The sequence below is a fragment of the Rhinopithecus bieti genome, unplaced genomic scaffold (genome assembly GCF_001698545.2).
Source record: "Rhinopithecus bieti isolate Rb0 unplaced genomic scaffold, ASM169854v2 scaffold_2314, whole genome shotgun sequence".
Taxonomy (NCBI): Eukaryota; Metazoa; Chordata; class Mammalia; order Primates; family Cercopithecidae; genus Rhinopithecus; species Rhinopithecus bieti.
The window spans coordinates 1664953-1680833 of NW_016803781.1; the positions used below are offsets into that span (position 1 = coordinate 1664953).

Consider the following 15881-nt stretch of genomic DNA (forward strand, 5'->3'; position numbering starts at 1 on the left):
ACGTACCAGAAAATGGTTTCCGTTTACCAATTCATTGAATCCTCGAAACAAACCTACGTATGTACTGTTTTCATCCCCATCTCACAGATGAGAAAACTGAAGCACAGAGATTACAAATTGTCCAAGATCACGCAACTGTAACCGTAATAACAGGGAAGGCAACCTTTAACTGAGCGCTTACTATAATCCAGATCTTTAATGAGCTCGTTACCTACGTTAAATCTTCACAATAACTCCTTAAAGGGTGTGGCTTATATCGCCATTCTACAGATGGGGAGACTGTGGCTCAGAATTGTCCACGGGCGCAAAGATTCCACCAGGGCCCACCCCGCACTCACTCAGCCTCCCAGATGCGACGAAGCACGACTCCGCTGTCAGACTCGAACTCCGCCTCGGAACTCCGGGGCGCCGCCTCCCTCAGCCGAGGCCGTCGAGCCGCCGAGCGCCTCTTCCGCGGAGCCGCCGCCTGCCAGGATTCGAGCGCGGTACCTGCGGCCGCAGCCATTGGTCCCTGACGTCAGCGGCGCGCGGCTCACTCGGCACGTCATCACCGCGCGCCGGCTCGCCAGGAGCAGGAGGAGGCGGTAGGCGGGGCGGCGCATGACCTAAGGCCTCTCTGCCGCGCGCGCAGGTACTGGGCCGGAGTCGCAGGTTCCCAGCTGCCGCCCACATTTCTGTTCCAGAGTCCCGAACCCGGAGCACTGGGATGCCTGGCTACTCCGGTGGGTGGGCGGCGCTCGGAGGCGCGGGGATAGAGAGGGGCGGGCCCCCAGTCTAGAGTGTGACCCGACCCCGCCTGATCTTTAGGCCTTCGCCCACCATTTCCCAGTCCCCTGGAGGTGGGGCCAGACACCGCACAGCCCCCGTGCTGTGACCCATCGCTGCCTGCGCCCCGGGGGCTGTGCCCAGCAGCTTCCTGGCCCTTCTCCAGCCATTAGCGTCCGTTTTGCAGCCCTGCTGCTCCAGTGAGGCCCCTTCCCCAGGTTGTTACTATCCCTTCCCAGGCTACCAGAGCCTTTTATGCTTACATTCCGACGTCTGTCCCTACGCCAGGGCCATTAGTGGTCTCTTCTGGACCTTTCAGAGATAAGAGAGGACCTCGGTAGTGTAGGGCCCAGTCCTCTGGTAACAAGGGATGGGGAGTTTTAGGCTGCTGTCTTGGTTCCAGGAACAGAGATACCCCTTCCACAGGCACCCAAATATGCTCCACAGAGTACAAAGAGTATAGTCCTATGGAGGCCCAATCCAAAATATCTAGAGCTGAGAAGAGATAGAGATTTTACAGGCCGTCAAATATTCAAGACTTTAACAGACTGTATTTGTGTACCCATAGATTGCAGAATGGTGAGCAAGTATTTGAGACCATGTTGCTAGGGCATTAGGCTTGGAGAAAGTGACAGTAGGAATGAGACAGTAGTTTTGAAGTGACCAAGAGGTTGTCACATGGAAGAATTAGACCTTGTTTTGTGTTTTCCTGCCGAGTGTTATCCAGGGTAGCGAGTGGGAGGCAGATGTAAAATAGGGAACGCTGATTTTAGTTTGTTGGAAAGAGAAATGTAACGTCGAGAACCACGTATTTCGGGAGGATGTAAAGCAGAGACAGCCAAGATAATTTTTGGAAAAGAGTGCAGGAGAGTAGAGTAAATGATGCCAGGGTTCCTTCCGACTCTGAAATTCCATGATACACTGAACTGTCTTTCTCTCGTGGAAGTTTGAAAGCCGTTTGATAAAGTTCTTTTCATTTTTTAGAAACTTGCCCCGCTCTGGAATTCTGCATGTTCAGGTTACTTTTGGACTGTCAAGATGATAGTTCCTTAATTTGGGTTCCACTATTAACACAGCAACTGGTTTATTTGTATAGCTGTCCACACCTAGAGCATTTTCACCCTATCATTTGATTTTATCTTCTGTGAAGCTTGTGGTGTGTTTCCCTTAACTGTTCAAGAGACTAAAGCCCTTACTCTGAAGTCTCTGCAGGCCTCCCTCTTTGATTTTGAAGTATCATTGTCACCCTTACAGAAAGCTCTTTTGAAATACACCATTCGTTTAATCCTGCTGGGTCATATGCTCTCTCACGAGTTTCTGAAATATCTATTCCTTGTGTTTATTTCAGAGCCAAGGCACTGATGTTTGAACTGGAAACTTCAAAACTTTTAGTAGAATCTTCACGATGGGTTTGAGCTAGACAAGCTAGAAATTTCTTTAGAACCCCTGCTCTAGCATGCATCTCCCACGTTTGGCTTTCCTGGAGAGGAGCTTGAAGTGGTGGTTCTGTGGACAGCCACAGTGACACTCAGGAAACCAGATAAATGAATTTGACTTTTCTGCTAGGATTCTCTTTGTTATAGTTTCTCCCTGAGTTGTAAGAGGCATAGAAATATACATGAAACTGAAGAACCTGCAAGGAAGGGAAGTGGTACTTTCCATGCTGAGTGAAAACTAACCAAGTGGCAGTGGTGACTGAAAACATTGAAACCTGCCACATCCAGATTCGCTGGATTGGGAGATAAAGGAACGGTCACAGCTGGGGAGAAAGAACTGATACTGGAAAAGAAAACCTAAATGAAGAGGTTGAGGATGACTGCAAAGTAGATGGCCACCTCCACCTCCACAGAGACAAAGTCAGCCTCGTGGTGAGTAGCAGGGCCTGCCATGGCATAGCTTTCGCTGGGCTGTTGGATAGATTTTTGGGGTTAACATAACAAAATACCACTTTCCTCGGAGCAGCTGAATCAAGCACATGAGCCATTTCTCTCCGAAGCTAACGTGTTTTAATCTTGCGAGCCTCTCCCAGTGTTTGAATGAGTCTGGCATTGCTGGAAGATTGTAGAAAAGATAAGCCACAGCCTGATCATGTAGCCAGCTTTGATGATAATGTGGGTATTGTAGTCTTCAATTTGCAGAGATGAGGTATGGTTGCAGTTGAGAATTACACCATGTGGAGAGGTTTGGCCAGATTGGGTATTGAAGGGTATTACTCAATGTCTGTCTGAAACCCGGTTCCCTTCTCAACCCTAAATGCATTAATCCTTTCCCATAATTAGGTTTAGCAAACATCAGTTGTGAAGGAGATGAAGGTGAAAAGCAGGTTTAGCTAGAATTAGTAGGATTTAGTGACTGATTATTTATGTGGAAGTCAAAAAGATGGTGCAGTTCAAAATGACACTCAAGTTTTCTTTTGTGTGCCCACACAAGCAGGGATGCTTTCACCCAGAGAACGTGGGGACAGGGGAGGATGGGGTGCACATGGAGTTTCTGAGTTGCCTGTGAAACTTTTTTGAGGCTTTTTGATCTGAGCTTACTCTGCAGCCATTTATACATCCAGCCCTAGGTATTGGGAAAGTGGACAGTGCCAGAGACCAAGTTGGTGCTTTATTTATTTATTTATTTTTGAGACAGGGTCTTGCTCTGTTGTCCAGGCCAGAGTGCAGTGGTGTGATCTCAGGTCACTGTAGCCTCACACCCCAGGCTCAAGTGATCCTCCTGCCTCAGCGTACCAAATAACTGGGACCACAGGTTCACCCCACCATGCCTGGCTAATTTTGTCTATTTTTTTGTGGAGATGGGGTTTCACCGTGTTGTCCAGGCTAATCTCAAACTCCTGAGCTCAAGCAATCCTCCTGCCTAGGCCTCTCAAAGTGCTGGGATTGTAGGTGTGAGCCACTGTGCCCAGCCAAGTTGGTGCTTTTTCATCAGGAAGGCAAGGTGGGAGCCATGGAGGGAGGCCTCAGAGAGGGCGTAGATCCAGGGGAGAAGAGAGCAGATGACAGATTGGTCCCATTGCTGCTTTATGTTATAGTCTCATAAATGTGTTCTCAGAAACTTAGAAGTAAAACAGGTCCAGCCGGGCATGGTGGCTCACACGTGTAATTCCAGCACTTTGGGAGGCCAAGGCAGGATTGTTTGAGTCCAGGAATTTGACACCAGCCTGGGCAATATAGTGAGACTCATTTCTACAAAAATTTTTTTAAAAAGTAGCTGAGCATGGTGGCACACTCCTGTAGTCCCAGCTACTTGGGAGGCTGAGGCGGTAGGATGGCTTGAGCCTGGGAGGTTGAGCACTGAACCGCAATTGCACCACTGCACTCCAGCTTACAGGGCTACAAAGTGAGACCCTGTAAAAACAAAACAAAATTGAGGCCCAGCCTTTGAAGTGTTTGTTTTATGGTCTTAAAGAGGTAATTAGATAATAACATTAAGTAATATAGTTATACTGCAGTGTAGTCTATAAGAGTCTTTGAGGAAGAACAGAGGGTCATGGAAATTCGGAAGAAAGAGGTTATCTCTGGGCCGAGGGAATCAGGAGACGGTTAATGAGGAAGTGTGCTTGAGTGATACTTGGTGAGGTTTGGCATGGTAGAGAGGAGTTCAGAGTTTCTCTGTAAATTCTCACAGGCCTCGTTTTTTCCCTGTTACGGACTTATGGACTCACTGTCCTGCATTGAAACTGCGTGTTTGCTCAGCAACCGCGGAGCTCACTGTGGGCCCTCAGTCAGTGTTTAAGTGAATGCATGAATTCCTGGTAGAAGGGCTGTTCTGGAAATCTTTATGCTCAGCACTTACGAGGAGTGCATCTAATATATCCTTAACTTCTTTTGTTATCAGAGCCTTAAAAGACAGTGTATCAGACCATGTGGTTGTATAGTTAAGGTTCAGTGTTTCAAATAAGAGCAGTCATTGTGGGCGCCTCATTTTTTTTCTAGCTACTTATGTCTTCTTTGGCAGATGGTCTAACGGCTGGATAGAGGCATATTTTTAGTTTGAATTTCCTGCGCTTACAGAACGTTTTTATCTAATTTGTAGCTACTGGGGTTGTTTCTTCTCTGGGGCCACCTGAAGTCTTTCAAACACAGTAATGAGCCCTCCTCGGGCTGGGAAATAGGAAGCTATGTTTTAAATGCCGTGATCACTGGATGAAAGGAAACATGGCTCCATTCTGTTCTCTTGCCAGGTGGAATTATTTTTTTCTTTATGATGGTTCCAAGGTAAAGGAAGAAGGCGATCCAACAAGAGCTGGCATTTGTTATTTTTATCCTTCCCAGGTAAGCCACACAGCATTTTATTGTTCGGTGGGGATCCCAGTGCCTCCAAGTGATAACTTTTCAGAAGTATAGGGTTTACATTGGGACAGTTGGGCTAATCCAGACAATGACATTTCTACTGTCTTATTCTTAGTTGTACTATTTCTTGTGGTTCTGGTCTTAAAATTTCCAGGCAGCTCAGCACTTTCATTGTCTTTAGCTTTCTATTTCCATCGTGATTTTTGTCTGCCTCCCTCTACCCCCAATTTTTTGATCAGCTCAGTTTTTAAACGTTAGTATTCAGCTGGGCACGGTGGCATATGCCTGCAATTCCAGCTCGTTGGAAGGCTGAGGCGGGTGGATCACCTGAGGTCAGGAGTTCGAGACCAGCCTGGCCAGCATGGTGAAACCCTGTCTCTACTAAAAATCCAAAAATTAGCCGGGCGTGGTGGCATACTCCTGTAATCCCAACCACTTGGGAGGCTGAGGCACGAGAATCACTTGAATCCGGGAGGCAGAGGTTGGAGTGAGCAGAGACCGCACCATTGCACTCCAGCCTGGGCGACAAGAGTGAAACTCCATCTCAAAAAAAAAAAAACAAGTTTGTATTCAAACATATACAAAAACAGAGAGGCAAGTATCATGAACCCTCATGTGCCATTAGTAACTTCAACAATTATCAATACTTTGCCTTTTTTTTTTTTTTTAAGACGAGTCTTACTCTGTTGCCCAGGCTGGAGTGCAGTGGCACGATCTCGGCTCACTGCATGCTCTACGTCCCGGGTTCACGCCATTCTCCTGCCTCAGCCTTCTGAGTAGCTGGGACTATAGGCGCCCGACAACACACCCAGCTAATTTTTGAATTTTTAGTAGAAACGGGATTTCACCATGTTAGCCAGGATGGTCTCAATCTCCTGACCTCATGATCCACCCGCCTCGGCCTCCCAAAGTGCTGGGATTACAGGCGTGAGCCATCGTGCTCGGTAATACTTTGCCCATTTTATATGACATATCTTAACCTCCTCTTCTCTCTCTTTTTTTTTTTCCTGGAGTAAATTCAAGGTGTTGCATTATCTCACCAGTATCAAGCAACATCTCTAACTAAAAAGGACATTATTTTAAACATTACCACACCTAACAAAAGTTACAGTAATTAGTAACAGTAATTCCTTCATACTACCTGATACCCAGACTATATTCAAATTTTGCCTAATATATTGTCTTGGATGTTACTTACTCTGCTCTTTCTTCCTTCCATCCACGTATTCTTCCATCCTTCCATCTTTCTCTTTTTCCTAATAAGGATCCAAACAGCATCCACATATTCTATTTGGTTATTTTGTATTTTAAGTCCTTTTAATAACAGTCCTCACCCAGCCACTCATCTTTTCCCCCCTCCTCCATGCCATTGAATTATTGAAGAAACCAGGTCATATGTGTAGTAGAGTGTTAGAATGTCCCACACTCTAGATTTGGCTGCTTTGTTTCTCATGGTGGTGTCATTTAATGTCTCCTATCCACTGTATTTCCTTTACATTAGTAGTAAGATCTAGAGCCTTGGTTAGATTCAAGCTCAGTTTTCTAGGTAAGAATTCTTCCTGGGTGCTGTCTACATTTCCTGTGCAGCCCATACTGTCTGGCTGTCCTGTGCGTTAGTTAAGACTAAGGTTGATTAGGAGATTCTGTATTTTCCCTCCTGTGACCATGCTCTGACATAGATAGTTGGGGTTAATCTGGGTCACTCTGGCCACTCTGTGTGGGAGATTTGAGTAGGAGTGAAAGGCTCATGCTTCTGCTAAGCATATGCCTATAATCCTAACAACAGAAATGCAGTTCTGTGCAGTCATCTCATGTGTTCCTGCTCGGTGTTCTCTTAGAGTTAAGTCATCTCGGGCAGGGGTTGGCAAACTTTGTAAAGGGCCAGACAGTAAATATTTTAGGCTTTGCAAGGCACATAAGGTCTCAATCACATATTCTTCTTTGTTGTAACCTTTAAAAAGTTTAAGAACCATTCTTAGCTTATGGGCCATAGGAAAACAGGCAACAGACTGGATTTGGCTTGCAAACTTCAGTATGCTGTAAGAAATGATGCAAGAGTTCAAGAATTTCAGCTTCCTATCTGGAATGTGCTCCTTTCCCACAGACCCTGCTTGACCAACAGGAGTTGCTTTGTGGACAGATTGCTGGAGTTGTCCGCTGTGTTTCTGACATTTCTGACTCTCCTCCTACTCTTGTTCGTCTGAGAAAACTGAAGTTTGCCATAAAAGTTGATGGAGATTACCTTTGGGTAAGTTGAATAGGCAGAATCAGTGCTGAAGTGTTGCAATGATAAGTTTAGGAAGTTACGCTGTTTCTGAGTCTTGAATTTAGAATTATGCCCCCAACCACCGCATCCATGTACTGTGTTTAGTAATCACCCTCGCTTCCTGTGGTACTCTCTGCATCTGCCCATCATTGTTGAGTGCTCTCCAAAACATTTCTAACATATCCTGCAATGCACATGGCTGGTTTCTCCTTTCCTTTCAAAGACTTAGGCCAACTTGTGGAAATTCTGTTTACTCTGTGTTGTAAATTGAATTTTTATCATCATCTTTTCTTCTCCATACTCTCTACACTTACTGGGTAAGTGACCCAGAAAAAACACTGATAGATATGTGTTAGGTTTCAGAGAACCCATTTAAAAAAATAAAAGAGAGTATTGCTTGAGTCTAGGAGTTCGGTATCAGCCTAAGCAACATAGTAAGACCCTACTTTACCAAAAAAATTAAAAAATTAACCAGGTGTGGTGGCTCATGCCTGTGGTCTTAGCTACTCAGGAGGCTGAAGAGAGGATTGCTTGAGCTTAGGAGTTTCAGGCTGCAGTGAGCCATGATTGCCACTGCACTCTAGCCTAGGCAACAGAGTGAGACCCTGTCTTAAAATAAATAAATAAATAAAAATCATTCCTTTACATTTTAATAGTAGCATATAATCTAAAGTGCTGTTTCTCATGGCTACATTTATTTTAAGGCTTCCTGAGGTAAAGGGATGCTTAAGTGTGGGATGCTGTATTCAACTTTGTAGGTATTCTTTCCAGCATTTTATTATGAAAATTTTTTAACATACCGAACAGTTGAATTTTACAGTGAATACTCATATACCTCCTTAATTCTACAATTAGCATTTTATTATAGTTGTTTTATTACCTATCTATTCATTCCTTTACCCTCCCATTAATTCAAATTATTTTTATTTTATATTGTTGAGACAGGGTCTCAATCTGTTGCCCAGGCTGGAGTGCTGAGATGTGACCTTGGTTTACTGCAACCTCCGCCTCCCAGACTCAAAACGATCCTCCCACATCAGCCTTCTGAGTTGCTAGGACCACAGGCATGCACCACCATGCCCAGCTAATTTTTAAAATTTTTTCTAGAGGCAGGGTTTCACCATGTTGCCCAGGCTGGTCTTGAACTCCTGAGCTCAAGGAATCCTCCCACCTTGGCCTCCCAAAGTGCTGGAATTACAGGCGCAAGACACTGTAACCCAGCCCCAAATTATTTTGTTACAGTTTTCAAAGTAAGTTGCACACGTTAGTGTACTCTCCATGCAGATACTCTATCATGCATATCATCAACTAAAAAATAGTGTTTGGGGCCGAGCACTATGGCTCACACCTGTAATCCCAGCACTTTGGGAGGCTGAGGCGGGCGGATCACCTGAGGTCAGGAGTTCAAGACCAACTTGAACAACATGGAGAAACCCTGTCTCTACTAAAAATACAAAATTAGCCAGGCATGGTGGCACATGCCTGTAATCCCAGCTACTCAGGAGGCTGAGGCAGGAGACTCTCTTGAACCTGGGAGGCAGAGGCTGCAGTGAGCCGTGATTGCACCACTGCACTCCAGCCTGGGCAACAGGAGTGAAACTCCATTTCAAAAAAAAAAAAAAATTTAATGTTTGTTTGTGGTTACATGCTTTACAGGCATCTGTCTTGCCACTTAACATTTGTGAAATTAGTTCATGTTGTTGCATCTATCAGTGTTCATTCCATTTTATTAAACAGTATTCTGTTGTCTGAATAGATCACAATCTAGTCTTCTTTTGATGGACATCTGAACTGTGTCCTATTGGGGACATTAAGGATAAGGCTTCTAGGAGCATTCCTATACAAGTATTTTGGTGAACACATGTTTTCATCTCTCCTGGGTGAATATCCAGTCCTGGAATTGCTGGGTCATAGAGTAGGTGTATGTTGGATTTTATAGGAAACTGTTAGACCTTTTCCTTTAGTGGTTGTACCATTTTACATTCCTACCAACAATGTTTGAGAATTCCAGTTACTCCACATCCTCGTCAGCATTGAGATTGACAGTCTGTTCATCTTAGCCATTCTGCTGCATGTGCAGTGGTATGTTACTGTGGTTTTAATCTTCACTTCCCTAATGATACTGAGGCCTTTTCATGTGCTTAATGACCACTTGAATATCTTCCTTTGCGAAGTGTCCAAAGCCCTGCCCATTTTTTAAATTGGGTTTTATTTTTTTAATTGTATTTCTTTTTATATCTTAGATACCAGTTCTTTGTCAGATACATCTTTTTAAAATAATTTCTCCCAGTTTGTGGCATGCCTGTTAATTTTCTTGATGTCTTTTGATGAGCAGAAATTTTTCATTTTAATGAAGTCTAACTTATCAATTTTATCTTTTTATGGTTATTGCTTTCTGTGTCCTGCCTGAAAAAAACCACTGCCTATTCCATTGGAGGAGATAGTCTCCCTTTTTTATTTTTGTAAGAATTTTATAGTTTTAGCTTTTAAATTTAGATCTATAATCCACTTTGGGTTAATATTTGTGAATAGTGTGAGTAGAGGTCAAGGATCTTTTTTTTTTTTTTTTTTTTTCCACCTGGATGACCAGTTCTTCCAGCATCATTGTTGAAAACATTTTCCTTTCCCTGTTGGATTTCCCTTTGGTTCCTTTACCAGAGATCAGATGACCATTTAAGTGTGGGTCCATTTCTGGACTCTCTTTGGCTTTTCCACAGATCTGTTTGAAGATTATGTGTGAGTACCACATTGTCTTGACTTCTGTAGCTTTATAGTAAGTCTTGATACCAGATAGTATAAGTCCTCCAACCTTATTCTTTTCTCAAGATAGCTTTGGATATTTCAGGTTCTTTGTGTTTTCGTTGTATAATCAGTTTATCGGTTTCTGAAGAAAAGCTGGTGGGATTATGATTGGAATTGCATTCGGTCTGTTTATCAATTGGAAGAATTGAACACTTCTTACATGCCAGACTGTTGTAAGGTCTTGGATTACATCTGGGAAGAAAGCAAAGATCCTTGTGCTACTGTAGCTTACATTCAGAGGGAATTTTTGTTTATTTGTTTTCTGTCAGGGTTTATTAGTTTAAATATCTGATGATTCCCTTAGGACAGATTCCTAGAGGTAGATTTATTACATCAAGTAATAGGAACTTTTTCAGACTCTTTAAACGTATGACCAGATTACTTTCTAACTCAGCAAGCACTTTTTTTTTTGAGACGGAGTCTTGCTCTGTTGCCAGGCTGTGCAGTGGTGCCATCTCAGCTCACTGCAACCTCCGCCTCCCAGGTTCAAGCGATTCTTCTGCCTCAGCCTCCCGAGTAGCTGGGTCTACAGGCGCACACCACCACGCCCAGTATTTTTAGTAGAGACGGGGTTTCACCATGTTGGCCAGGATAGTCTCGATCTCTTGACCTTGTGATCCACCGGCCTCAACCTCCCAAAGTACTAGGATTACAGGCATGAGCCACTGCACCTGGCCAAGTATTTATCTCCTATAGAACTAACCACTACTCTCAGCATTTTGGAGATCTAGAGCTGGGAAGATTGCAGTCAGTTCTTGCTCTTAAAGCACTCCATCCAGCTGGAGAGACATGATGGCCATTCATGAAGGAGTTTGAGTCCTGTCCATTGTTTGTAATGGAATCCAGATTAAACATCCACTGTCCAAATAACAGTCCTAACAATGCAAGGGTCAGAAGAAAGGTCAGCATTATTGGCTCGAGTTAATAGAACAGACCTCATGGAGATACTGAAATCTGGTGGGCACTGAAGGTTATGAGTAAGTTCTGGGGAAATGAACAATAAGGAAGAGGACATTTGAGATTGGGCAACATGAATTGAGGTACAGTACTTACTTGTCTGTGGAGATTAACTTGGCCAGAATGGAGGGTGTGGACTCGGATAATAGAAGATCGATTTCAATGGGCCAGTGAAGTCAGGTAATTGAGAGCCCTGGATGCCAGGATTCTGGGCTTGGACTCAAAGAGAAGGAAAATGCTTGTCTTCTGGTTTCTCTCTTTACAGGTGCTGGGCTGTGCTGTGGAGCTCCCTGATGTCAGCTGCAAGAGGTTTCTGGATCAGCTAATTGGATTCTTTAATTTTTACAATGGACCTGTTTCCCTAGCTTATGAGGTATGAGTATGGGGTTGAGGAGTCTTATATTGGGTCTCTTTATAAAAACCGATATTGCCAGAATGCAGCACTTACTCTGGGGTCTGTTATACTTCCTATAAACACATTGTGTCCGGGGACAAGATCAGGGGCTCTCGGAGCCCCGTCATATGCCTTTGGGCCTAGTGAAATAGGTCACATTTATTCCAAATGTTTATCCCCTTCTCCTCTCTGGGATGTTTAGAAAGCACAGGCCTTGCTTGCCACCCCCACCTGGCAGGTGGATCCATGATTGGGTAGGTTTAAAACAGGTCCTCCCTTCTGGTCAGTTTCCTGTGTGAGGAACAATTTTTGAGGTAGCTGGGACTCTGGCCAAAGAGTCTGTCCCTCAAAATCTCAGATATTGACCTGAGGCTCTTTCTGTTTTAGAACTGTTCTCAGGAGGAACTGAGCACGGAGTGGGACAGCTTCATCGAACAAATTCTGAAAAACACCAGTGATCTGCATAAGATTTTCAATTCCCTCTGGAACTTGGACCAAACTAAAGTAACATTTTCATCCTTATTCATTTTATATGTAAGATTAGGACTTCTGGATACTTTTTAATATTCCCGAAGTGAACTGTATCTGGAAAAGTGAGTAGATTGTCACTTCTCAGGCAGGGCCATGACAAGGCATGTCACCTCTCAGCCTCATTTCCCTTTTCCAGAGAATGGTGTCAGCATACCTGCCTTCTAGAACTGTTTTGATGGTCAAGTGAAGCCGTACCTCAAATGACACCAAGTAAATGCTCAGTAAAGGGAATTACTGTTTTGTTCATGCCTCAGAAGTGTTGAACTCAGTAATCTGAAGGCCTTCTCTCTTGATAGTCTTACCATATGATCTAGTTATTCCCAGCATCAAAAATGCCCAGCATGAACATTACAAACACACGGTTGCTGTCTTTTAGAGACAGTGTTTGGGAACTGTTTTTGTATCTCTGAGCCACTCCATGTGCAGTTAACACTCAGTGAAACCGAGGCTGCTTGTGTGGCTGGCCTGACCACCTGTGCTGCCCCATTAAGAGGCAGCTACCTGGGCCCTGACTCACAACCCTGTCCTGTGTCTCACTGCAGTAGTAAATAGTGTCCCTGTAGCAGGGGTGTGGCGCTGTGATTCAGCCTTCACAGAGCATGACTCCACCAGACATGGGGAAGGGTTTTCCCTGCTCCAGTCTGGAAAACTTCCTGCAGCTGGCCCCAAAACTTTATAGAATGGCTGACTGGGACAGAGCACAGTCTTGAGGCTATGAGGAATACATTTCTTAATGTGTCAGCAGCTCTGGAGGCTCCATTAACACTAGTTCTAACAGCTGGTGGATACTTGCTGGTTCTAGCTGGCAGGTGGAAGTCTGAGGAGGCTGCTGGCTGTTGCTGGCTCTTCCTGACCAGGTCCAGATGCTTTTCTTGTATTTTTAGGGACTTCTAGGCCACTGACTCCATACAAGGAATGTGGAACTGAGGCATATTTCCCCGAGTGAAAGAGCATGATGTTTTCATTTTTTGTGATGGAATAGAGTCATGGAACCTGGTCAGACATCAGGCCACCTGTATCACCATGGGGATTGTGCTTCAGAAGGAAGGTGGAGGATAGGGTAGGTGGGTTTCGCCTGGTACCATGACGTGTATTTATAGGATACACCCTCCTCTTCTGCTGCCATCAGGTCTTAGCATTGTCAGTGTAGATAGGGTCTCCCAGGCCATCTACTCTGACCCCTTTGGCAGTTTGGTGGGCATCTTGCTCTTTCTGTGTGTTTGTGCCCACCAGTACATATATGCCTATATTGATTTTGTTTATTTTTGCTATCTCCTTAAATAGGATCACATGGTTTCTTAGTGCATATAGTACATATGCCATATTTGCTGTACCTTCTAGCTTCTGTACAGGCCTCCTTGTTCTAAGAATTTGGCATTTAGTGGTGTCAGCCATTCCGGGTATAGAGAGGTAGAATAGTCCCAAGCCATGGCACAGGTTTTACTGTGTGATGCATTCTCCTTTTCCAGGCTTTGAGCTACACCCTGTCCAGCTGTTCTGTACAACCCTTTCCCCTTTTCTCCCTTCCTGATTGTGAGCATGCTGATGGGTGGGCATGATGCCTCTTGCCCTGCACAGGTGGAGCCCCTGTTGTTGCTGAAGGCAGCCCGCATTCTGCAGACCTGCCAGCGCTCGCCTCACATTCTCGCTGGCTGCATCCTCTATAAAGGACTGTGAGTAACTCCAGACCCCTCTCCTCCACCCCCATTCCTCTGCTGCACAACTGACCATCAACCACCTCCAGATCATGATGGGGAGCTCAGTCTCTGGCCAGTTCTAAATGGGCTAGTTTTGTCTAATATCAGGTAGTTTAGAAAGACAGGTGTGTACCGGTCTTTGAGCAAAGCTGAGAAATTGGAAATAGTTGTGTTCGGAAAAGAGTTAAGAATATACAAGGAATCCCTATAATTCTCAGTATAGGGCATGCTGGAATAGTTGTCAGTCTGCAAAATGCTGATGCAGAGTCCCCAGCTTTGCCAGCAGCCAGCACTGTAAGTCAAGAGACATGGAAGGAGCCTGCTGTGGCCCTCCTCCTCCTGCGGCCCTCCTCCTGCTGCTGCCCTCCTGCTGCTGCCCTCCTCCTGCTGCCCAGAGGCCCTGGTGTGCTTACCTCGGCTCGGCTCTGCAAAGCAGCCTTACAGGCCCTTATGCAGCTGCCTTTCAGCCTCTTGGCTGGGCCTGTGTCTTGGTTGGCCTCTGAGAATTCACTGCACTTCTTCATGTAATTGGAGGGCCTCTTCGTGAGTCTGAGTGCCCAGAGCCACTCTAGGTCATCTAAGGCCTCTCTCCTCATGGAGGGTTTGTTCTCACAGCCCAGGGCAGGCAGGGCCATTGTGCTGTGCCCCAGATTCTCTTTCTTTTGCCAGCCATGTGGCCTTGGGCGAGTTGCTTAGCCTCAATTTTCTCTTCTGGGAAATAGACATCCCTTGTGAAGAATGAAGTAAGATGACAGATGCGGAAGAACCGAGCATAGACCCTGGTGCGCTTTGCACTCTTCTTCCTTGCTCTGGTTCTTATCATGATGGTTCTGAAGCAGCTGTAGGACTTCCAAGTTCGTCAGCGACATACCCACCAAAGAGAGTACTTTTTCCCCTTTTCTCATTTTGCATTTCTTAAATATATATATTTGTCTTTTCCTTTTTGTAGGGACGAGGTCTTGCTGTGTTGCCCAGGCTGGTCTCAAACACCTGGCTTCAAGCGATCCTCAGCTTCCCAAAGTGCTTGGATTATCGGCATGAGCCACTGCACCCAGCGTGTATTTAAATTATATAGCTAATATAGGAATGCATTTTCACTGTAAACAAATCAATCAATAGAGGAACACACAGAGCACAATTTAAAACCCCCTTTTTTCTTCCTGTTTTTTGTTTGTTTGTTTGTTTGTTTTTGAGACACAGTTTTGCTCTGTTGCCCAGGCTGTAGTGCAGTGGCATAAACACAGCTTACTACAGCCTCAACTTCTTGGACTCAAGTGATCCTCCCACCTCAGCCTGGGACAGCAAGCACATGCTACCACACCTGGTTAATTTTTTTTACTTTTTTTTTTTTTTGTAGAGATGGGGTCTCACTATGTTGCTTGTGGAGGTCTCAAACTCCTAAGCTTAAGTTATTCTCTGACCTCAGCCTCCCAAAGTGCTGTGATTACAGGAGTAAGCCACTGTGCCCAGCCTCTCCCTCACTCTTAACCTGTCCTCATCATTGGCAGTTTGATGGGGATCTTGCTCTTTCTGTGTGTTTGTGCCCACCAGTACATGTCTGCATATGTTGATTTTGTTTATTTTTGCTGTCTCCTTAAATAGGATCACATGGTTTCTCAATGCATATAGTGAGGATTTATTTACCAGTTCATATGGGTCCACCTCATTCTTATGAGGGCTGCACACTCTTTGGGACTCTGGCTGTGTTGTGCTTTACTCTCTTGTTGATGAACATTTTGTTGGTTTACTCATTTTTTAATTGTTTTTACCATTCTCCGTGTAATGAATATTCTTATGCATACATCTTGGTACAAGCTGAGTCAAAGTGTTTGGATATTTTAAATGTTGGCAGGAACTACCAGAGTGCCCTCTGTAAGGGTTTTACCATTTGAAACTCCCACCAGCCAAGTCCCCAAGATCCTTGTCAACACAGGCTGTTAGGCACCTTTAAAATTCAGTGTTTTGGTGTATTTCTTCTCATGGTGTTCTTGTTCTGTGTGTGGCCTCCTAGGATTGTCAGCACTCAGCTCCCGCCCTCCCTCACTGCCAAGGTTCTGCTTCACCGAACAGCACCTCAGGAGCAGGTATTGTAAAGTCCACCCACCTGACTGGATGGCATCCCCCAGAGCACCGGTCACTGAGCCTGAGGCTGGAGGGATCAGGAGCAGAGAGCA

At 44.9% G+C, this 15881-nt stretch overlaps 2 protein-coding genes across 5 annotated transcripts in view; one reads left to right on the top strand and one right to left on the bottom strand.

The window, feature by feature from the left end:
- Positions 1 to 526, bottom strand: part of SRRD (SRR1 domain containing) — an 8025-nt gene extending 7499 nt beyond the window's left edge. The window contains exon 1 of the mRNA XM_017853063.1: positions 339 to 526. Coding sequence (XP_017708552.1) covers positions 339 to 505 — 167 coding nt within the window. The 5' untranslated portion in view covers positions 506 to 526. The remainder of the gene's footprint in view (positions 1 to 338) is intronic.
- Positions 527 to 533: 7 nt separating this feature from the next.
- Positions 534 to 15881, top strand: part of HPS4 (HPS4 biogenesis of lysosomal organelles complex 3 subunit 2) — a 30998-nt gene continuing 15650 nt past the window's right edge. For 2 of the 4 annotated variants that reach the window (XM_017853071.1, XM_017853086.1), the window contains exons 1-9: positions 542 to 722; positions 2114 to 2633; positions 4952 to 5042; positions 7165 to 7308; positions 11351 to 11458; positions 11867 to 11983; positions 12993 to 13070; positions 13589 to 13683; positions 15719 to 15791. In XM_017853071.1, coding sequence (XP_017708560.1) covers positions 2593 to 2633; positions 4952 to 5042; positions 7165 to 7308; positions 11351 to 11458; positions 11867 to 11983; positions 12993 to 13070; positions 13589 to 13683; positions 15719 to 15791 — 747 coding nt within the window. In that variant the 5' untranslated portion in view covers positions 542 to 722; positions 2114 to 2592. Of the gene's footprint in view, positions 723 to 2113; positions 2634 to 4951; positions 5043 to 7164; positions 7309 to 11350; positions 11459 to 11866; positions 11984 to 12992; positions 13071 to 13588; positions 13684 to 15718; positions 15792 to 15881 lie in introns of all 4 variants that reach the window. The other 2 variants (XM_017853079.1, XM_017853084.1) reach the window with 2 other exon arrangements.